Here is a 25336-nt window from a genome sequence, read left to right as displayed (position 1 = left end):
AGCTTTTATTTTCCTTTGTTTATCTTCAGCTTGTAGCACAGAATGCTCAGAGAAATAACAGTAATTCCACCACAAAATCTGTGACCACCACATCATCTGGGACCACCACAACTACTGTGACCACCACAATATGTGGGACCACCACAACCACTGTGACCACAACAACCTCTGGGACTACCATAACCACTGTGACCACTATGACCTCTGGGACCACCACAACCTCCATGAGTTCTGGTGCTATTAGCAAGACATGTAATGAACCAGTTTTAGAACCAGCTACACTGACAGGTCAGTAATGATGAAAAATGTTTTGTTTACAACTTTTTTTATGCAAGGTCAAGCATATTATGATGATGTCTTCCTCAATCTTTCTGTCTGGTTTCAATTTTGCTTCCACAGAATAGCCTAAGTTGTCCACCATCATCAGTCATCAAACAGACGGCTTTGATTTTGGGACAAAGAAGAAGCCTGACAATTTATTACTATTTTTGAGATAGTATTCTGTATTCCTGATCTGATTTTGAAATTTTCTTATATAATCAAGATCACAGATAAGTGCCATGACTAACACAAGCTATCCATATTAATGGGGTGATTTTGCATCTGATGTCAGGTTTTGTTAATAATTTTGCACTTCTATTTCTGATAGTTTACTTATATCATAAGGATATCCAATATGTTTTATTATGAGCAAGATCTGTGAATATTAATGAGGTTATCTTGTTTGTGATTGGCTAAGCTATGTTATAATTCTGCAAACCATATCAATTGAACTTTTCTCCAGGTTAGTAAATTAGCTTATACTTTTTTGTTCTTAGATTCATTAATAAGGGTTGTTCCATTTAAACATACATGGCACCCAGGGAAGGCACTTCTTTAATAATATATGCCAGGGTACTCAGATTACCCAAAGAGTTCATATGAAAACAATACAAAATTCTAAACTGCATCTATGGGTGACCATTCTACCTTAATAGTGCCTTCTCTTGGTCCTTTTATTGGAACAGCCCTAATCTGCATATATTAATGAGATGTCCAGTATCTGCTTGGTGAAGATTGTTACCTCATGCAGTGACTATTTTTTCTCATCCTATGATTAAAAGTATTTTTGGAGAAACATACATTTTACTATAAACTTTTCTTTCTGTGGCACATTTTACAAAATTTTAAGTTTAATTTTATTTTTTGTACTTCATGTTTATATTTATTTAAAAGGATTCATCTAATATTTTTGTGCAATTCTTCCATTTTTCATTTTTAAAACTTTTTCATTTACCGTATTTATGGCTTGTTTTTGGACAGCAATAAATAATTACTTTTTTTTTCTTCATCCAAGACATTAAATTCTTTAATTTGGTGTCCGAAAACAAACATAAATGTATGCCCCCTCCATTTCTGTAATAATGTTATCATCAGCTCACATAACTACGTGCTGCCTGAAGTAAAACAAGTATTTTGTCTAACACGGTGGAAAAGATAATGAATGAAAAACAGGCATTACTTCCCTATTTTTGTCTATTTGATACATGTCCATCCACCAGAAAACAGAGCCATAATTGTATTAGAGCCGAGATTGTGTGCATATTTTCCAAAAGAACCAGCATATTAGTAATCTTGCAATCCACAGTTTAACCCTCTGCTAATCTGATCATTACAATCTATCTTACAAATGCATGTTAGCTTTATTTCTGAGTAATTAAGATATTAATACAAACTAAATAAAAAGATTTAGGTATTATGATTCTAAAGATATTTATGACAGAAAGATTTTAGTATTGAGAGTAGAAATGCATGTATGATGGCTAGTCTTAGAGGCTTCATATGGTATTTGTGTTGTATGCATGCCTAGGAAGAGTAAAAATAACAAGCAAGTTGCATTATACAAGTCAGCTTGATTAATATGTTGATATTTTTATAAAAAAAAGTGATCAATTTGTTGTGGTTCTCTTCTTTTTTTTAAATTTTCCCACCTTGTCAAGGGTAGTTTAAAAATGAGTTCAGCTTGCTGATTCAAAACAAGTGATTGCTCAAAGATTGTTTTGATGCATGTTGGAGATTTCACTGTGTCTAGGTGATAAATATTAATAATATAACCTGTGGGATTTCTTTGACAGTTGTGTTTGGAAATATAAGGCAACCATCTGGATTTCGTTAAAAGAGCACACGATGAACCAAACACGCAGCAGCGACAATCAATATGTATCATCTACAAAGAGGTTTATTACCTGTAGAACAATAACTATGTTTAAACCATGGTATATAATGCATCAGGAATAATGGGTTTGTTTTATTGCATGATGCCAATGAATTTACTAATCCATATCAACTCACTGATGTATTGTTTAATGATATAAAGTAGGGGTCATGGTTTCTAACTGTCACACCTGCTTGAAGTGGTTTCGAGTGTAGCAATGTCTACTGACAAACACGCTGTGACTTTTACTTTAAAACAACACAGCAGATCTTCATAGATTGTGTCCAAAAACATAAGTTGTAGAAAAAAATTATGGTGGAGCAATGTCCAAAAATTACAAGGCATTTAAATATTATATTTGCCCAAAAGATAAGGTGTCTGAAATCAAATCGTAAATACATTAGTTTGCACCATATAATTTATGTTGCTTTGGTAATACATACATACATACATACATACATACATACATATGTCCATACATGCATACACACACACACATGCATACATATGGTGCCAATCTAACATTCAGTATGGGCAGCCATCTTGAAAATAAGTGCTGTTGCTAAGACTTCTAAATGAAAGGTCATATGGACATCGGATTTTCACAAGAAGACATCTTATGATGTCTAGTTGATCCTAAGTGAAAATGCTGATTTGAAATCCAGTATGGCCACCATGGTATCCAATATTGCAAATATTATCACTCAAGAATATCAGAGAGGGTTTTATTGCTGATCAAAAAATCTTGGAAATTCTTGTCAGTCAGTAGAGCATTGGTCCATTACAGGGACTTTTTTATATCTAGGTATGTCCATTTCTATGTTACTTAATTTTGCATGATTTTTTGCATGTTTATACATAACATTGTATAAGAGTAATTTCTCTTTTCTATATGCATCATGTTGGATGAAAATGTGTGTACTGTGGGTATGTGCTTGAACTTAATTTTGCACAGTAATACAGAACTATGATAACAATGATCATGTGCAAATGACACGATTAGATTCTCCTATTTGAGCAAACATTTTGGATGCAGGTTTTTTAATTTTATTTCACATACAAATAATATACAGATGATTGTCTAGTAAAGTGGAGATCATATTGTCATCTTTGTAGGTCAGCTGAGATACTTCCAAAATACAAATGAGAATGCAATTGCCAACAGATTGATCAATGAGATGGGGTATCAGCGAGAAAGAGTTTGGGAGGCCATCTTGGAGGTCAAGAGGAGAAGAGGTTGTCATTAGATTTATACTGTCAAACTATGAATCTTGTTGTGTTAATGCCTGTCTCAAATAAGCATGCATACCTTATTTACTGTCAGATTTTGGACAGCAAAAAATAATTACATTTTTGCTCATCCAAACACATCAAATTCCTTAATTTGGTGTCTAAAAAAAATAGTAAGATAAATTTCACCCCCCCCCCCCCGGCCCCCGCTATAACAGGGTTACTGTTAGCTCATATAAAGATGTGCTGCAATGAAGTAAATGCGTGTATTTTTTCTAGCACTATTTCAAATTTAGGTTATGTAAAGGTAAGTTTAAAACTAGGCTGATTTAGATTCTTTGGAGATTTCAAGGTGACTGAATGATAATTGTTAATAATATAACTTGCAGAATTTCTATGAAATTTGTGTTTGAAAATAAAAGGCAGCAACCTGGTTTTGTGAAAAGCTGTCTCGATGTAATGGAAATTTTTAGCCTCTGCTTGTCAGCTGTAAAAAGGCTTATTACCTGTAGAACAATATCTATGATACTTAATGCCCCAGTAATAATGGGGTTTGTTTTGTTGGATGATGCAATTAATTTACGAATCTATACAATACACTTTGATACATTATTTAATGAGAAAATGCAGGGTTTCTGGTTTCTGAATAAAGCCATAAATGTCACACTTGAAGTGGTTTCATGTGTAATAACATCTACACTGACAACCAATCATAATTTGGTTAACTGAATGAAGCTATTAAAAAAGAAAAGAATGATAAATAATTATCCAATACTGTATGTTTTGATAACCATCCACCCATAGAAAAATTGCATGATAAATTAATAATATGATACCTACCACTATAAAAAGTTATTTAAGTTAATAATACGATACCTATCACTATAACAAGTTATTTAAGTTAATAATACGATACCTACCACTATAACAAGTTATTTAAGTTAATAATACAATACCTACCACTATAAAAAGTTATTTAAGTTTATATACTTCATTGCTATCATCATGAAACCTAATATTGTTAGTACTGATGATAAATTTGATGGATCATCTTAGATTGTGTCCAAAAATATAAATTCTGGGAAAAATATTATTGTTACACACCATTTGAAAGTTACAGTGCATTTAAATATTGTTTTTCTCCCAAAAGTATGATGTCTGAAAACAAACTGTCTGAAAACAAACAGTAAATATGGCACATACACACACACTCATGGGAAATGGGGTTTTCACCCAGTCCATCCATCTATCCATATTTTACATTTTTTTTCTACTGTTGTGGTTCATTTTTTCAAGATATCTCCTTGCTTAAAACATTTAAACAAATCAGTGAGTCAAGTTCTACCCTGCCAATGAAAGCTTCAGCTAATTATAGTTTACATTGGAAGCATCCATTTTGGTTTATGGATGATTATGTATGCTAGTAAACAGTCACTGTTACTAGCAAAGATTTACCTTTCATTTTCATTCAGGACCAGAACTCCAGTTCTCTTCGATCCATTTGTTTTACCAAAACTTGTTTCTTGTACCTTATGGATAACCCTATACTTTGGGAGTTGCTAGCTTTAAAATTTAAGGTCTGTATCACCCAGCTTAGCCAAATGTTGCTCAGAATCATCTGCTGTTAGTGGTAGTCTTGCTTTTTTATTGATGTGCTGATAGAGCAAAGAACAAAGTACCAAGTTTTCTGTTTCATTTTTATCCAGTCTTCAAAATAACTGTCAGAAAGTTTGATTACGTCAACAACAAAAACCTGCATTATATTTAACTCTTTAACCAGGCCAGATGCATGTCATTATATAACTGGTAAGTACATTAATTTGCTGATATGAAGTATTTTAATGTGGTCCATTTTAAAGATTTAATTGAAATTGTTTCTTCCATGGAATGAAGTGAATTTTATTTCTTGTCGTAACAAAGATTGTGGTTGTGGTTAATGGGCTCATAATTATGTCTTCAGCTCTCATCAGTGAAAGTCCTTGATTCTTACACCTTCATTCTTGGGTTAGAACTCCCAGCTATTTAAATTTGTTGAATGGTTCCTTCTACACTATATGGACATTTTCAAGGGATTCTTACTGTTCTAAACATATATTTTCAACTAGCATCAAATCACAGCTGTGAATATTACAAATATAATTGTATAATCCAGTAATCATATTTTTGACACATGTCACTTGTGCCAAATGGAATGTTTGAAAACATATTCAGGCCAAATCAAACTTTCGGAACAACTTCAGATATCATACGGGAATGTGCTAAACATATGTACTTTGTAAGACTGTGAATCATCATTTTCAGTTTTCATAAGTGTTCTTGTTTTCTGTTGGAACTTTATGTAATTTCTCAAGTCCATTAAATATGTTTTTGTTGTTGAATAAGTTTGCTTTATATTTACTGGCCCTCTCTGATAAATACTGTACACAGTTGTTAGCTGGAAAACTGAAAGCTTATGTATCAATACTACCGATTTTGTATTAAATCTCTCTAATGTCAGCACAATATCAGTTATAGTGTAAGCTTAATCATCCCACTTTAGTTACCTTATTCGGGTTTAAACATATACAACAATAAACCTAAACAAAGCAAATTCATCTGCTATTAGGTACTGCTCATTTAATCTAAGGGTGGGTGGGGTGGTTGTGAGTTTCTTTTCAGCTGAATTATTTTATTTTATTTTATGTCAAGATAATTATATTTCCAAATAATATTATATATATATATATATATATATATATATATATATATATATATATATAGTGACCCCGATTTAGCATGCTCCTTTATAACATGAGTTTGGACATAACATGATCATGGCATGGCTCCAGAAATTTAATATCCATGTATTTTTCTCGTGCAAAATAATATATATTTTCTTCATAAAAGTACAAAAAATAACATGCACAAAGTGTATTATGATTTTGGGGCAGAAATTGAATACAAATTCTAAATATAAGACAATTGTGACATGGTTCCTGTAATTTCATTGAGATGTATTTTTCTCATAAATAAAAAAAAAAATTCTTCTTAAAAGTATGGAAAATAATGTGTAAATTTTTGTTCTATTCAGGCAGTGTGATGGACTTTGCCATTGTCACAAATTTGGAATTTATTGTCCCTTATTGGTGACAACATATACCATCTGGCAATTGTTTGCAACATGTTGAGCAGCAGGGAAGGCGAACCCACCTTTTTGTAGGAGCGTCCAAAACTGAAAATAAACCCTTCTATACTGATATTATATTCTTAAGCAAATATATTTGAAACAAAAATATTAACCAACTCGAGGAAGCCTCGAATTGGTTGAATAAATTGTTTTTATAATTGTATCCGATGATATCATTGTTGATAGCGATCATATTACAAAAAATCGACTCAACTTGAGGTCGCGCCTTCCCTGCTGCTATTAATTAAAAAAATTATTGTTATAATAAAATGGTACATCCGGAATCTTATACTGCAAGAATAGCTCGAGAACGATTAGACGCAATTAAGAAATTTCTTCCTGTTAGAGATTCATTTAGAGAAAACTTCCGAGCGCAGCAGGAAGCACAAGTTGAGTACGAGGAAGACACTAAAAAGTTATTTAAACCCGTCACTGCAGCTACTGAAAAAGTTACAACTGTCATCAAAGAAGATCTTCTTCCAGTATCAAAACAAACAGCAGAACAAACTGAAAAAATAGCAGCAAGAGCTAAAAAAACAAAAAGGATTTTACGAGATCTTCCAACTGAAATAGCTGCAGCTCAACCTCCACCTGTTGATGAAGAAATACTTGAAGGTATTGGTAAAATTCGTACTGAAGTCGCCGACTTGAAAGAAAAACTTGCACCTAAACCTAAAGTAAGAAAAAAAAATGTTGAAATGATTTTTCTCATGTCGCTTTTGATAGTTTTTCTCAAAAATCAAAAATTTTAAAACCTAAGTACGTGAACATAAATGCTGATACTTATTTTAAATGGTTATATCACGTGTATTATAATAAACCCCAAGTTAGAGATAATGATAAAGTATACGCTGAATATATTGACGACATAAATAAATTTTATTTAGAGTTGCAACAACAAAGACTACAAACCTCCCAGCAGGAACCTTCCTATCAATTTCCTCCACCTCTGCAACAAATAGAAAGACAACAAATGGAACAACTTCCTCCGCCTTTGCAACAAGTTGAAGTACAAGAATCTTCTCCACCTTCACAACAAGTTAAACAAAAAAGAACCTCAGGTAAAATTCCGAGCACTCTTACTGATGAAGCTCTCAAAGTTCTCAGTCATCGAGAAAAATTAATTGAAGCTGGTGCAAATTATAGTCTTAGGTATCAATATCTAAAACCAGAATATTTTGACAAAGTAGGACCCACCAATTGGATTCCAACACTATATTTTAATGTTTACGGTATAAAATTTGATGCAAAATATCCAGATTATATAAAAGTTAGAAAGGAAGTAGCTGCGAGAAAAGAAGAATTAAATATTCCTGGTTCTCTTTCAAAAGAGTCTCCTGATGTACCTACTACTGGTAGTGGTTTCGGAGGTAATATTATTTGTCCTGACAATATTCTCAATGACGTACAATGGTTAGAAGTTCTCATAGGAGGAAAACGAGCTGGAAATAACTCACCAGAAATAATTAATGAAGCAGCTGATATTTGCCAGCGATTATTTCGTGGTGGTATCATGGATATCGGTGTTTACCGGGAACTTATTGATGAGCTCGTTGATGAATATCACAGTGACTAATTGTTAGACAAATAAATAATAAAATAAAAAATGATTATACACAGTTTTCATCGCAGACCAATGATGGTCAGTGTGGTAAATTCACGATTACCTATATATAGAATAACTTACGGAGATGGACTTGGTGATGTTGTTCAGGGATTATTTAGAAGGATAGCTCCAAAAGTAGCACCTGTTGCAAAACAATTATCGATGAAAGCTATTGATGTTGTTCGTGAAAAAGCTCCTGGTGCAATTATCAATATTGCTGGTAAGGCGTTCTCGGCGATCAAAGATAGACTAGCACGATTAATACGACAAAAACGACAACCAGTAAAATTACCAAGTACTGAAGTGATGCCCGCAGATATCAGTAAAATAATAAATTAAGCTGCAAATAAAAAACTAGCAGAACTAGCAAATCAGGGATTAGGTGAACCAGGGAATAATATTTCAAGTTTAATATCAGGAAGCGGAATTTCCCGAACGCGGTAATCAACGTGTTAGACGAAAAATAATTACAATAAAATGTTCAAGCGCATGTACGACACAGCATTTGACATGGAAGCACCTGTCCTTAAAGATGAGTCTGTACACGATTATCGGTTTTATTCTTATGACGCACAATTACCAGATCAACGTGGAAGAATTGAACTACAAGTTCATGATACAAGTAGATACTTTTTACCCGCTGAGGCTTTTATTGAGGTAGAAGGTACAATTGTAAAAACGGATGATACTAATTACTGAGATGCAGTAAAAGTTGGTTTTGTCAACAATGGTATTATGGCACTGTTTGATAGCGCCACATATATGATTGATGGAAAAAATATCGAATCGATTCAGAAAGATGTCGACGCTGCTACAACAACAATAGGGTTGGCAGGATACTCTGATGATTATACAAGATCAGCAGGTCCCACGATGATGTTTGTAAAAGATAATACTGGTCACCCTGAAAGCGATCCGTATAATATAAGACGACCAAAAAATTTTGCCGGAAACGCTGATGCTGATGTGACGCCGGTAGTTCATGGTGCTAACCCAAATTTCAACTTGGGATTAGCAACGTGTAAAAATATGTTGCTAGGAGCCAATAGAAGTTTTTCATGTACAATTCCACTATCGCATATTTTTGGATTTTGTAGGAATGTTAGAAAAGTTATTTTTGGAGCTAGACACACGGTTGTTTTTGTAAGAAAGGGTGATGATAACGATGCTATGTGGAGACCTGCTGGTGATGCTTGTAATGTAGTATTAACAAAAGTTTCCTTGGGGATGCCGGTAATGACTCCAACGATCGCAGAAGAACAAAAATTGCTTTCTTTCATGGACACAGGTGGTAAATCCCTGTCGTCATGGTTAACAACAAGCACGGATAGTATACAAAGTAACACTAACGGTCAGTTTACATAGCATATAGCATCACAACCAGGTGTTTCTGCACCGCGGCATATTTTTATTGCGTTTCAGAACTATGATCGTTTAAATAATCAAGAATATACTCATATGATATTTGACAAACTAGGTATCACAGATATTTCTTTACGGATAAACGGACAACAAGAACCAACAGAGAATATACAACTTAATTATGAACAAAATCATATAGGACGTGTATATCATCGTTTGATGTCATTCATGGGACGTGATCAAAATGTGGATACCGGTTTGCAAATATCACAACATGATTTCAGAACTTTGTATCCTATCTATTATTTTTCGCTGGAGCATCTTGATCTATCAAAACAATCTGTCGTTGATATACATCTTAAAGCAACATTAAATACAGGTGGTGGTGTTGATTATAGAGCAATCGCGGTCATACTCAGCGATAAAGCAATGTTACTTGAAGGTGGTAGCGGTCGAATGAGAGTTATTGATGCACCAGTGGAAAATCTTTAATCATTATTTCGAGCGAGGTAAGTATTTATCATAAAATGTCGTACAGTCATGTTAATGTCGCTCTGACTCCCGGTCAGGTGAAGAAACTTCAATCGAAAAACGCCAACAAATGCGGAACAAAAATATTACTAAAGCGAGATCAGATTTCTAGTGGCGGTCCAAACAAATTATCGTTGACAAATAACCAGATTAAACATCTCAATAAAGCGCTGGAATCAAAAACCGGAGTTCAATTTCATCTTTCTCCGAGCGCCATCAAGGACATGGTTAAAACAGATGGTATTTTTCCACTTCTCGCGGCCATTCCGGCATTAATAGCTGCTGCTGCTCCAGCCGTAGCAAAAGCAGCCGCGTTAGGTGCTGTTGGAACCGCTGCTGGAATGGCTCTAAAGAAAGCAACAGGAAAAGGATACAAAAAAAGGGACGCGGCCTAAGATTGCCGGGATCTCGTTGGGGAAGATGTCTGAGGCTTCTAGGAACAATCCCTTAGACGTTCCAGCATCAAATTTTGATTTACTTAATGCTGCTAAACAACTAAAAATATCTGCCTTTAGAGGTGTTTTCATGCGAGATCAATTACCACAACGACCAACGAAAAAATACGCTGACACCAACTACAACACTGTAGATGGCAAATTATCCACGTTGCGGGCCGAGTATGATGTTCACGTAAACTCGTTCACAAATCTCCGTAGAAATTTCAGAAAAATTAACGAAACCGCAGAGGAATGTTTTGGTACTCCGCCCACCGCTGATATAAAACTATCTGATATCAAAACTAACATCGACACGATCAAACGAACACTCGAAGACATCGTAGCGGGGATTCCTGAGATCGTTAACAAAATTAGTTTGATTAAAATTCCACCTGGAATAACTCCCGGGTATATTACCAACATCGTATACACGGTATCATCGGGATTTGCAACATGGTCAACGCAGAATAAAACTATTAAATATACCGCAATAGTCACTGGCGTGTACAGGCTATCTGTGTTCAGTGCTGCAAAATTCGAGATATTTTACAACGTATCCATGGCGTCATTCAACTGATAAGTTTTCTGGAGTTGTAACTATCATATTAAACAAGGGAACCGAAGAAATATTTATTCTGGAAGCAGCTAATAAGAAATTAACCGCAACATCTTACTGGTGGTGTTTGGAATTTGTAGCTGAAACACCTTAATTATTTACTGCATAAAATATAATGAGTACCTCAATCGACGATGCATCTCAATACAGGTAAAATCAAGCGCGTGAATGTCAAGTAAAATTAAAAGGTATCATCGAACGATATACGGTAAAAGTAAAAAAATATCGACGACGACTAGTTATCGTCGACATGATTGTTTATTCAGTATCCGCTGTTGTTGCTGGAACAGGTGTTATATTGTCAACAATGACAATGATGGCACCAGTAGCGGTAACAATCTGTATTTCAGTAGCAACAACTATTGCAGGTGTTTTTAATATCGTTGCAAAAATAATATGCACCTGCATGAATGAAAAATTATCCGATTGCATAATAAAATTACACACAGCGACGGTCGCATATTCCAAATTATTCTCGTTGTTATCAGCAAGACTCAGTGATGGAATAATTTCTGATTTCGAGTTTTCAGAAATGATTAAAATATATAACAGTATCAGTAGAGCTACTCCAACAGATCGTGACAAACACAGCTCCACCAAAAACAACAATGATCTCGGTAAGCTTGACTAATCCCGAAGTTAACGTTAATTTTCCAACTGCGATTCGCGCAAATGAAATCGCGTTAGCACAATTACGAGTATATTACAGCTGGCCAAACATCAGATCAAAATCATTTAATGGAACACCAGCAAATAATTCGCTTGTATTTGCTAATAAAAACAAGCCCGATGGAACACCTGATTGGGTCGCTGTTGGAATACCAACTGGCAGTTATGAGGTTGAGGAAATCAATGAAGAATTTCAACGTAGAATAAAATCAATAACCGGAAAAGAATCAAAAATATCAATAAACCTTCATGAGCCAACTTTATCAGCAACGATTGAAATACATTCACCTGATTATGCCGTTGATATTTATCAATCATCGATAAGAAATGTGCTAGGTTGGCCTGAAATCCCGCCAGAGCATCATGGACCACCAGAACCGAAGTTAATTGAATTTATCACGGACGAAGCCCAATTTATAACAATTCCAGAATATCGAAATTTGTATCCATGGACTAACAGGTATATTTATTATATTTCGGAAGATGGTAAAAGATATCCCGTGGTGTCGTTTTCCTTGACTGATGTTGATAAAATAACTTCAACTGAAATTATTTATGAAGGAGATTTTAGATCAATGGCTAACGAAATCAAAACTGAGTACACAACTACATTAACGACATTAGTACGTTTATTTAAAAATTATATCCTGGAGTATCCCAATATCGATCTAAAACATCTGATCATTGCAGCGATACAACATTCAAATCAAATTATTTCCGACCTTAAATACGCTAATCAGACTATTGTTGAGGTAATAAATGCTAGTACTTATGATGTAGGAAGTAAAAAGGATAAAATAACAACCATCAAACAGATATACATCAATCATTATAAAATAACTTAAGCAGATTTATTAAATTTTACACAACCAGGATTTGAAACTGGCGAATCAACGATATTATCAACGAATACTTTCCAAAAATTATCGAGTCATGGAGAAAAATAGCTCCACCCGAGCCTATCCTTAGATATAACAACAGTCAACAAAATGACGGACGTCACGTCTCACCAGGAATCGTTAATATAACATCAACAATTGCAGTCAATCTTGTTTCTGACCTAGTCAAAGGCTTGCTATCAAATCGATCTTGGAAAGTAAAATCAGGCTCAACAAGGATATATTTTATACACGTTCACACCACAAGTATCTCCTGGGAGTTTGATCGTGCAAGAGCCCTAATCGAGTGTTCTAGCGAGTTCAAGGGGGTACATGAAATATATACAATGAATGAATGACAGTACAAACATAAATCTTAATTAAGGACGGCACAAACATATATGGGGCCATTCTCTACGCTCAACAGATTTTGACACCGCTCACATAATCAGCCCGTGGGTGATACAAAAAATGTACCCACCACCGGTGACGTGGTGGGAGGGTGTTTATTTCTGTTGAGTTTTGAGGGCTGGCGGGGCCCCAATTAATTATAAAAATCGCTAATAAGCGTAACCACCGACAATTGTTAGCCATGGGAACTCGATCGCTGGGCCTCGAGTATCACGGTCCGATACGTTATCAACTGAGCTATCGAAGCATCTAACAATTATACGTTTCGGAAATTATTATATAGCTACGGTTTCTGAATAGATTGTAAGTTATACATATTTCTGCATTAAAACAGCAGTTTCTGAATAGATTGTAAATATTTCTGTATTGAAACAGCGGTTTCTGAATAGATTGTAAATATATAAATGTAACAGCGTGTTCTGCCTCGATTTCTCGTAACAGATTGTAATTATCTGCACTCAAACAGAAAGTGCTGCCTTGATAAAATATATGTACATCTCCTACCATTGCACCATCAAACGTTTTATTACCTACATATTGGCTTAAATATTTTTGCATTATAACAGCGGTTTCTGAACAGATTGTAAATATCTGCACTAACAGCGTATTCTGCCTCGATTTCTCATAACAGATTTAAAAATAACTCGCTACATTGTACGATGTAAAATACGTTTATTCTTCTATTTTGTAAGCTAAAAACCAAAAACATCTTTCTACGGGTATAATTATTGATATTAATTACGACGTAGATGGTTAATTAACTAATTACGACCGTAAAAATGAGAAATCTACGGAGAAATATATTTACAGAAGTATCTCCCTTTCGCTCAAGTCTAAAAAATAAGTAGTATACGAGTGGAGAATGTTGGGACCCAAAATAAAAATTAAATAAATGGTTAATAAATATAATTCTACGTAATTACTTGATAGTGATGATAGTTTATCTCCATTATTGATATTGGAAAATAATTTTCTGTTTATATTTCTTGGAAAGAGCGGATTTTTTGCGACAGAATATTTTGAAAACCTTTCAATATCAAAATATTTGCCAGCTGCATACATCGATTGAAATACTCTCTCTTCACCCGTCTCTAAATTTATAGATAAGACTGCTTTGGCATTCTTATCATTACAACCGGTGTTTCCAAGTCTACAATTCTGACTTTGCGTGACAATTCTCAGATTAGATAAATTATTATTAAGTTTATTTCCATCAATATGATCGATCACAAAACCATCTTTGATCAACCCCTTGTGACACTCGTATGTGAATCGGTGACAGAAATAGGTTTTCTTCCCATCAACAGTAAATTGGAGATAACCATAATTATTAACAGTACCAACTGGTCTCTTCAACCTGCAATTTCTGATCACACCATCAAGATTTGATTCGTAGTCTGTTATTATAGGATGTGGGACAAATTCATTTTGCTCCATTATACAATAATATTATTGTTTAAATCATAATTTGTCTGAAAACTTAGTTAAATAGGCCTCCACGGATTTTATAGCTCCGTCACTGACATTATTTCTTTTATCATAATATCTCTTAAGTTCTCGATTTTTTTTCCCACAACAATGTGCACATAACTCAGTTTTATCTCGTACTCCAACATCACATCGCAGACACGGTATCGGTAATAAACAACCTCTACGAACACACTGCAAGTGTTGTCTAAAACATTCCTTCCTGCAGGATTTATTGCAGGGAGTTAATGATCCGATCATCAACCATTTGCATTTGTTCTGTTGAGACATTGTATATGTGATACTTTTTATTTAAATACTTGGCTGAAATATAATATGGATGAGTTTGAGAGATTATCCAGAATCAAGCCTTGGAAAACAAGTAAATTCAACCTCGACAGGATATCTTCTGATTTACCAATAAAACTTCTAGTTGATAAGAAAAATAAAAGTTTGATCAATAAAATTCACGACGCCAGGAAAGAATTTCACGCAGATGGTGCATCTCATGTCTGGTCAACGTTCAAGATTATACGCGACAAAGATATCATTGACGCTACGATGAATGACAAACGAGCGGCAGCTATTATTGAGCAGCTGGATGATAGAAGTTATCTTTTCAGAATAAAATTTGTCGTGTTAACAGAAACAGATAATCGGATTATCCGTGACAAGTATGATCCTGTCATTGGTAATAAAAAAATCGTTATGTTAAGTAAAAATTCCAAACCAGGAGCGCTGACTGGTATTGACAAACCGTATTATGAGCGAGCGTATCCTGTGCCAGCAGTTATTTATGGAATCTATATGATAAATAAAAAACCCATAATTAATAAACTAGCCCCAATGAGATTTTCAAAACTAAATTGTGTAGCCGAGCGAGTAACAGAACATTTTACAAACGCGGCCCGTGGAAACGGTCTGACGAATTTACGACGTGAAAAAATAAACAAATGGGCTGATTTAGTGAAGGATGCTGGAGCTACAATAAACGATGTTGCTAAGTTGGAAAAAAACGCTAAAATTCCCAATAATAGTAAAAACTATAACAGGGGAGATTTTATATCATTCGAAACATTATAAAAAAGGAGGAGCTCCAATAAATATCATTGATCATAACGCTCACGCGTGGACCAGCGCAGTAACAGTGTTTCCACGAGATCGAACTGTAAGATTTTACCCCCCAGATAATTCTGGGGGAGGCATGTTTGATTTTATTAACGAGATAAGTAAAAACGATCCTATGTCAGTATGGCTGTTTCAGAGTTATAACGACGAATCAGATATGGAAAAATCATCAAGTTCGATCAGTTTGTAAGACCAAATGGTGTTATTTATCGAACACATCTTCTCCACGAAAAAATGAAAAATCTTGCGCTGCAATATACTGATGACACTGACGAACTATTGAGCAACTGTTTTACTGTTCCGTCAGTTGCGGCTCATTTTGCTAGAAAGAAAAATTCGTGGAAACCAACTCGGTCTGATTTTCTTAATGATATAATACTGAGTTGTGTCGAATACGGACACGGTGGATTATGGAATACTAAATACGATCATAAAGATGTTATTTCAGTTGATATGGTTGCAAGTTATCCTGGAAGTTCTCTTGGATACGGAGATTGTTCTGTGTACTTTGAGCGATTCGGTCATCCGATGCACGAGATGACACGAGTATCGATAAATGGACCATTACCGGATTTTGACTGAACTGGATTTGCTTGTATCGAGTCATTTGAAATGTCTAAAGATCTCCATGCGATTTGTTATACCTGGTTTGGAAAACATTTTTCAGAAAAAATGTGGGTACCAATAGTACTCTTACGGTATATGCTTGATTGTGCGATGTTAATATCGTTGATTGTAAGTGAAGCGATTATATCATATCGGAAACAAACCGAAGTTTGGTTACCACAACAAAAGAAATATTCTGATAATGAAAACCCCGATATGACCGATTACGAGAATAAAATTACAAAAGATCTCGGTAGAAAAATAATCGGCAAGTTCACCCAAGGAGGAGCATATGATCACAGACGACATTGTACAAGATTGATTATGGATGATGCCGAGTTAGATTTTATAATCGCTGATACAACGAACAGAAATGCGTTTATAAGTCGAGAAATAGCTTTCTTGTCAAATAGAAATAAATTAGGTACAATTGTAAGTTATATGGACGGTGAGTCACCTCAATATACTCATTTAAGATCATCGATGCTCGCGTACGTTTCAATAAATATATTATCGATGATAAATAAACTTTCTACACTCGCTGTCATAGTCGCTACAGATTCATTTTATATCAATAAAAAATATTAATGATTACTAGAACAACTACATATCGGTACTTGTGCATCATGGGGTTCGTGGAGAATAAAAAAGGAAAATATGCTTGATTATTCCGAATCAGCTGATGTTGCGGTTAAAGATATTTATTGTATAAAAAAAAACATCAGAAACTACAATTATCATCTGTACCATCGGTGTACGATCCAATAACTAGAAATAAAACAGTTTATCTAAACGGAGGGTTCTGGTAAAACCACTCGAGCGATCGAACTATTTCAGAACTCAGATATGATCGTGCTGAAACCTACACACAGATTCGCGCGAGAGATGAAACAACGAGGAGTGCAGTCGTGTACTTATCATAGCTTCTTCCGATGGAAGGGTGATGCATGGACTCCTGATCGAATGGGAGAAAAATATATTCCGAGGATTATAATATGGGATGAAATATGTACAGTATCATCAGAAACAATTAAACATTTCTTGATTGGTTATCAACAAGAAATACTGCTGTAATAATGTGTGGCGATCACGGTCAACCACCACCGTTTGTTGGACTATCTCCACATAATTTGTTAAAAGAATTCGTTGATTATTACGAAGAAATAAATGATGATCATAGAGCGCTTGATGAAGAATTAAAACAGTTTAAAAAATTAATCAGACTACAGCTGAATAAAATTCAATGTGAAGTAATGCGTGGAATAATTTCAGAAACTTCAATGAACAACTTTCTACAAACGTGACGACCAAATGATTTGATAGTGGCAAGTAGAAAAATAGTTCGTGATACACTTCAACGGGAATTGTTTCAGTTACATAAAGAAAAATTTCCAACATTGCCAGTTCCGTTATGTTATCGACCAGCTGATACACGGCGGCAAAATGTTGACGTTGATATACCGGGACAGACCGAGAAACAGAATTTAGTATTAAATGATATTATCACAGTTGATATCAACGCTGTTGAAGATGCATTATCGTTGAACAAATCTCCGTGGAGACTAGGATATGCAATGACGATTCACTCATCTCAGGGATTAATTATTTTTGATACAGTTGTTTGGATTATAGATGATCGTATCGAGTGGTCAAACTTAGTTTAGTCAGTGACTAGTGATGATATTGACAATGATATAATAAGAAAAATTTTAGCTGGTTATAAACAATCTGATAAAAAAAATAAACGCGATTTTGAACTTGATGTTGAATTTATCAGCACCTTGAAACAACAACAGAATAATCACTGTGCAAGTTGTAATTGTGTGATGTTATGCAGATATTCAAATAATAATCCAAGACAATTTACCGTGGATAGAAAAGATAACAGTCGCGGTCATACACGAGAAAATGTAATGTTGACATGTCTTGAGTGTAATCGACGTAGGGGTGCTAGTTAAGTGATCGCGGTGGTAATTGCGTATCCTCAGGAATCACCTGTAATTGTTCACGTGTAAATCCACGTTGAGGAGCAGTTGAATCTAATCTGTAGATTGCGGGTCTGCCTGAGGATCTTGTTACGTTAGATATCTTATGTGTGGTAACACTCCAAATAGGATCAGTCGCTCTTTTTTTTACCACCTTCGAGTTCACCGGGTTCATATAAATACCTTACAGTAACATTAACGTCGTTGTGTAGATATATTTTTTTGGGTAATTGCATTAATAGGGTTCATGTTGGTCGTTCGTGTTACTTCATTATTTAACGCAGTTATCACACTTGGTAATCTTGCAACCCATTTACGAGATCTCTTGTCTTGAGTAAATTCCTTCGCGTATTGATATCCAAATAACCGCTCAGCAAGTGTTCGATTAAATCGTTCAACAATTGCCTGATCACGACGAATTGCAGTGTGTCCTCGTCTGATGGTGACATTATGTTGCTTCATCAGCGATGATACTGGACCCAGAAATTCTTTGCCAGGATCAACCTGTAGCAGATGTGGCCATTATAGACCACCTTGTGGTCCGGGTCCTCGTTGATAAATTCGTTTAAACGCAGAAGCTACTTCAGCAGCTGTCTTTGTCAATAATGGTTCTGCTTCTTTATATCTACTTGCAACATCAACAACGGTTAGCGCGTATTTGTATGTTTTTCTACGTACAGTATCATGTGGTAAAAACAGAATATCAGCTTGATGAACTTTATTAGGGACGCTGACATCGAAATACGCGTACTGAATTTGTTTCGGTGGTGGTAGGTAAATTTGCCATATTGCCTGTTTGGATAACCATTGTTTAGCAGTAACACGTGTAACTTTTGCTGCCTCAGCGAGTTTACTAATCGCTGCGTTACCTTTCCAGTATCCTCTTGGGGAACAATAAATCGTTTCCATTTATAATTAATTACCAGCACTTAGCGCTAATGTACCTTTCATCGCGGATCTTACTAACCAGTTAGCTAGTGATTCTCTTATATTTTTATTTTTTATAGAATTTAACGCATCAATTAATTTCACATCTGCAATATGTCTGTCTTGTAGATTTTCACTTTTATACGCTACATCATGAACATGACACGCTTTATCAATAGCGTTAATTGGATACTCACCTGGTTTTGGTTGATCCTGATTATCAAGTCTGATATCAAGTCGAGTACCAGGACCGCAATAATTATATCCTGGTAGATGTTTTTCTCCTTGGTATTTAGCCCAGGGAGTTCCTGGGAACTTTGACATTAATTCAGCAATATCACCACCATCTTTTTTAGGTAAAAAAGAAAACTTTTTTCTGTTACACACTGCACTTCTTCCACCATATGCTATTCTCGCATTTTTGTTGTAACCATGGATAGATCATTAGTTGGGGTTTTAGTTCTACAGCGTAAACAATATAGATTCATGTATTTATATAATATGGATATAATTGATTTCTCAGCGACTCGAAAACAAGAGCCAGTTAAACACCATCCTGCGTTGCCAAATTTGATCAGAATCATAATAATAGGACCATTTCGATCGGGTAAGACACAATTGTTACTTAATCTTATAATGAGATGGCTAAAATGGGATAAGTTATATTTGGTGGCGCCATCAATTGATGATCAGAGATGTTACGATATACTTAAAGATTTTAATGGAAACATGACGACAATGTGATTGAATTTATAACTAACATTGATGAAGCTGCGTCCGTTGATGAAGCTCCGTCCACGAATTTATTAATAATTTGGTTGTATACGATGATGTGATGCTGGACAAACAATCAAATCCAGCTAGAATATTTTCTCGAGGAAGACATAAAAACACTGATGTGATATATGTTACTCAACGGTATACACAAATACCAAAAGTAATTAGAAACAACTGTAATATTTTAGTTGTGTTTAATGGAGTTGATACACATACGTTGCGAAATATTCATCAAACTTGGTGTAGCTGACATATGGATATAAATAAATTTAAAAACTTCTTTTCACGAGCGCAAGCTACTCCGCACGGATTTATAACAATAAATTTACACGATTCTAGATCCCGATATCATGTGGGTCTTGATAAAATATTTGGATAAATTAATAGCAGCAGGGAAGGTGCGACCTCAAGTTGAGTCGATTTTTTGTAATATGATCGCTATCAACAATGATATCACCGGATAAAATTATAAAAACAATTTATTTAACCAATTCGAGGCTTCCTCGAGTTGGTTAATATTTTTGTTTCAAATATATTTGCTTAAGAATATAATATCAATATAGAAGGGTTTATTTTCGATTTTGGACGCTCCTACAAAAAGGTGGGTTCGCCTTCCCTGCTGCTTGTTGGCTGTTTATATAATCTTGGGTTTAGAGTGGAGAAATTCAAAGACACCATGAAAGAAAGCCACAAACAATGTAAAATGCACTGGAACTAACCATTTTTACATAAACAAATCATTTATTCATATTGACAAGCCATCGTAATAGTGCATTGTTTATCATAATCCGCTTATGTTGACATCTGGCCTGAGTACTGCATTTAATTTAATCACATTGCTTACAACATTTCCATGTCTGGTCATTGTCATTGAAGCTCTCTTGAAAAGATGACATGTAATATGCTGATTCATTGAAGGACACAGTATAAGTCAACATTGCCATTATGTTTCTAAGTAAGGAGTTAACATGTCCAAATGAAATGAAAATAAATTGGCCACTTGTCTTTTTTCTGTTTAGGAGCAAATTAGTCCAGACCAATTTTTTAGATATACCCTGCATTCTTTTCTTACAGCCCATCTTCAGTACCATATGAACATTTATGGTCATACTAAGTTTGAAAATATATGTGGAAACATATCATCTACATTCATTTAACTTTTATTTTGAATCCTGAACAAAATTACTCAAGACCTATATTATGGATCTTTAGATGACTGAATTCAAAGTGTTTTCTGTGATCCATGATGCGTACATTTTGAAACTTTGTCAGAATGGAGGAATCTTTGAATATGCTATCTCAGAATCATCTAATAGCCGTCACTGGTTGTGTTAGACATGTAGTTCTGATATTCTGTCAAACTACAAGTATATCGAGATAAAAAGCCACTGGTTGCTCCACATGTACATGTATTAAACCAGTAGTTGCTAGAACAGATTTGACTGTGTATTGATTTTGTTATATGAAATGCAATCTAGTTCACTTGTTTGACCAAGTGGTTTGAAATATTGCAACATAAGTTTGATGTTATTTATGCATGAGGGGTTGTGGGTGTCATCATTTTCAAAATATTAGGATTTTGTGTCGTAAATGAAAATGTGTATGTTATATGTACTTGAAAAAATGGATATTTATATTACAGATGTCAATTTCATGAGTTTTCTTGAGTAAGTTACAATATTGGAGTGATCAGGATATTGTTAACTCAGAGGTTTATGGTTGTACTCTCTTTACAGGACAACAAGAAATTGCTGTTGAGCATGTAATAGAGTTATTGATTGCTGATGAAGAAAGGAAGGCAAGAGCTGGCAGGCAGAATGAAGCTACTACTGTTGAGGAATTGATTCAAGACGGTGGGTGATTGACCCTTCGTGACATCAATCCACCCCATGCAATACCAACACCAAAACCAGCCCCACCAATTCCACCACCAATAGGTCCCATGAGTGTTGCTGTTGATGTTCCATCATCCTCATCAGCATTTGGTAATCGAGAGGAACTTCAAAGCAACAACTCAGCAGCATCTGACAGACCATCATCCCAACCCCTACTGGAATCAACCCCTCCTCCAGTTATCGGTAAGAAGTTTCATGTTTTTTAGTCTCAATACAGTTTCTACATAAGTCAACCTTTGTTTTTGTTTGAACTGATATGGGATGATATCATATATCAAAATATATTCAGGTAAGGAATTAATGCAGTTGGACTAATGTTGATTTCTTTTTTGTTCATGTCATGCTGTTTCAAACTTGGAATTAAATCATTCTTTAGAAGTTAAACTTTGTTTTAGCTGGAAACCCAAAATGAAGTTAAATATACTGTGTGTTTTCAAGAGATCTTTCATTAGAAACTGAAATCAAATTTGTATTTATTTAGAATGTCAGCTTTCAAAAATCAACTTTGGCCTGTTTACCCACCAATGTTTAATTTAGAAACAAATTATCATGTCTGACAAAAATAGGCACCATGTCTATGAAATATAACTATAATTCATTCTTGCTTGTTCTTTACAGCAATTGTGTGATATTTTCACAATTTTTGAAGTATATCTTAGCCTTATAAGTTTTTCAAAATATATTGCTATAAAATCATGCCTTACATATCATGATAAAGATGTCATTAAAAGCCTGCCAACCATTATGGTCTGGGCATAATTATTATAACTTTAAATGATCAAATATGCTTTACATATCATGATAAAGATGTCATTAAAAGCCTGCCAACCATTATGATCTGGGCATAATCATTAATACTTTATATGATGAAATATGCCTTATGCTCACCTGTGTATAGCATATGCTTTTAAGTAAATTAATCCAAATGAAATAAAGCAATAAAAAGCTGCTTGTCCTGTTTAACTGTACTGGTTATAGACTAGATGAGCATATGAGATGGTCTGTTTTTCATTGTATATTCATTCATTATCACAAGTTCTACTCTTTCTAAACCACTTAGGTGGTTGCCATGAAACTTTACACATAGATTCGTCCCATGGTATAGTTGGTCCTAAATTGAATTGATGCCTTTCAGACATCCAGCATGGCCACCAAAACAGCCATCTTAACAAACTTTTTATCACATGTCCTAAATGTTAAGTCATATTGACTTGTGGTTTTCTCCAGGAGACTTCTTATGATGTTCATTTGGTCCTAGATGAAATGGTGCCAGTCTGATTTCCAGTATTGCAACTGCAGTATCCATGTAGACTTACTTAATGGATGGAAAGTCAGATCATTTATAATATGAAAATGATACAGTTCTGAGTAATAATGTAGAAAATCTTTTTATTTGGATATCAGTGTTCTACAGTTAAAAGATGAAGCAGTCTTGTCCTGGACTCCTGGAAATTCTTTTCAGATAGTATGGTGTCAGCTCCTTTAAGGAACTCATATTGAACTGATATTTTCCTGAATCATCTTTTATGTGCCAGTAAATTCTAGAATTAATGTGCTCCTGCACTAAACATTCATATTCAAATGCATGTTCATACATGTATTTTCCAAGTGTTATATTTAAGGCAGCTGGATATGATGAATTGGCAAGAAAACAAACACTTCTTCAATTGGAAAACCCATTCTTTAAGATAAATTATATTAACACAGGCCATAAAAGTTTGTGTAATTTCAGGTAGTCATTTCATATACATGAAAGTTCATGAAAAATAACTTTTCTTGACAGGTTTGTGAAAGTTGGTGAATTTTGAGGGATTTGAGAGTTCACTTTTTCTTTTTCGTGTATTGTTTTCACTCCATTAAGAAAATAAATCTTAATTTAAAATAATGGTATGACAGCTTCTGCCATCTGTCTTTGTGAACAAAGAGAAGGAACTTGTGAAATGGAAATTTGAAGGATCATGCATGTGTGTCTGATTCATCTTTCAAAAACACTTTTTGGTGCAGATTTTTCACTGTTTTAGAGTTATTAGAATGTTATTATCATGCAGAATTGATCCTTGGATATGTAAGTTGTCTCTTTGTCAAATATTTTAGACTTCTATCACTCTGGTAATGCCATGAAAATGTTCTTTTCATGCCAAAAAGGTTGAGTAGTCAGACTTCAAAATGTTGTCGAAAAAGATCCCAGTGGGAATGAAAGAAGAAAAGATTTGAAGTAGCTTAAGTGGGAGAGCAAGCAGTTTCTAGTCATGGAAAAGGCAGAAAAAACCACGAAGATTTACTAAAACAATCTTAGCTAACAGTGCCATTATCAAACTTCTTTAGTGTTACAATTTTACGGATTTAATCTAACAGGGTCAACATGGTCATTAAGGGTCATTCAAAGTTTTTGAGGAATGAACACATCAATTCACTTTGACCCAAATTGGCACACCTTATAACAAATTGATAACGTTTCGAAAACTAGATATGTATCTTTAATAGGTCACTAGATTAAGAAGCATAAACTCCTGGACTGTTAATTTGGTGATTGTTAGCACCAACCTGTGAACTTATGAACACGGATTAACCCCTTCCTAATTTGGAGGAGTGTTGCTAAGTATTGTCTCAACTTTAAATTTACTACTCAGTTTTCAGTTACAAGAATGCGTGCAATTGAAACATTGAATAGTAACATGAATTTATATTCTCTTATTAACCTAGATTATGTTTTTATTTCAGAGTAAATCAGTGCAAGGTGAATTCTAATGTACAATCGGGGACAATTTACTTTCAGATTAGCCTACAAAAGAAAAACATTTTTTCACTGTTTTTTCAATTCACTTGAAGAAACATTAGGATATCACAACATTTATTTTGTTTAAGGTACTATAAAAGGTGTTTACGATTTTTGACATGTTTGCAAACTCCCTTTTGTTGTCAAGAAACCTGCTGATTTCCAAATTCTGTAGATTTTGACTTTATACATTTTTAGATTTCAATTTTCAAGCAGCTTCTGGTATAATATCCTTGAGTTTACAAGTGAATGGAAATATAAATATGTAATAATAACTAGACCATGGTAAATCCAAAAAAGTTAAAATCTGTCCTTAATAAATGCAGATTTCAAAATGCCTGGAGCATATCTACAAATAGCCCTAAAAAGATTAGGATAAATTTAATAAATAAGAATCTACAAATGAAAATAGAAAGTAATGATATTTATTTGATCAAAATACCTCTGTCTGAACAAGCAGAGTATGACATTAATAGATTTAAAATCTTAATACTGTAACAGCATTATGGGACAGTTAATAAACCTGGCATATTAGCCAGTAAAGCACTTATTCAAGAAAGTGAAACTTTAGTCAAGCTTATGTTATTGCAAAATCTTATTTTGGAACAGAATAATCCAAAAGACAATACTGGTGAGGTATGGACAGTTGTACATAACAACCATTAAGATCAGTTT

The 25336-nt window shown here is 34.4% G+C and overlaps 1 protein-coding gene across 1 annotated transcript in view; it reads left to right on the top strand.

Annotated features, from left to right (window-relative positions):
• The window catches only part of LOC149799012 (uncharacterized), a 56554-nt gene that overhangs the window by 2122 nt on the left and 29096 nt on the right, over positions 1-25336 (top strand). The window contains exons 2-4 of the mRNA XM_089957961.1: positions 30-288; positions 3311-3430; positions 21727-22068. Coding sequence (XP_089814087.1) covers positions 30-288; positions 3311-3430; positions 21727-21851 — 504 coding nt within the window. The 3' untranslated portion in view covers positions 21852-22068. The remainder of the gene's footprint in view (positions 1-29; positions 289-3310; positions 3431-21726; positions 22069-25336) is intronic.

Source organism: Sinohyriopsis cumingii, chromosome 5, assembly GCF_028554795.1.
Source record: "Sinohyriopsis cumingii isolate HCF-2022 chromosome 5, ASM2855479v2, whole genome shotgun sequence".
Lineage (NCBI taxonomy): Eukaryota > Metazoa > Mollusca > Bivalvia > Unionida > Unionidae > Sinohyriopsis > Sinohyriopsis cumingii.
This window is presented reverse-complemented; position numbering and strand designations above follow the sequence as displayed.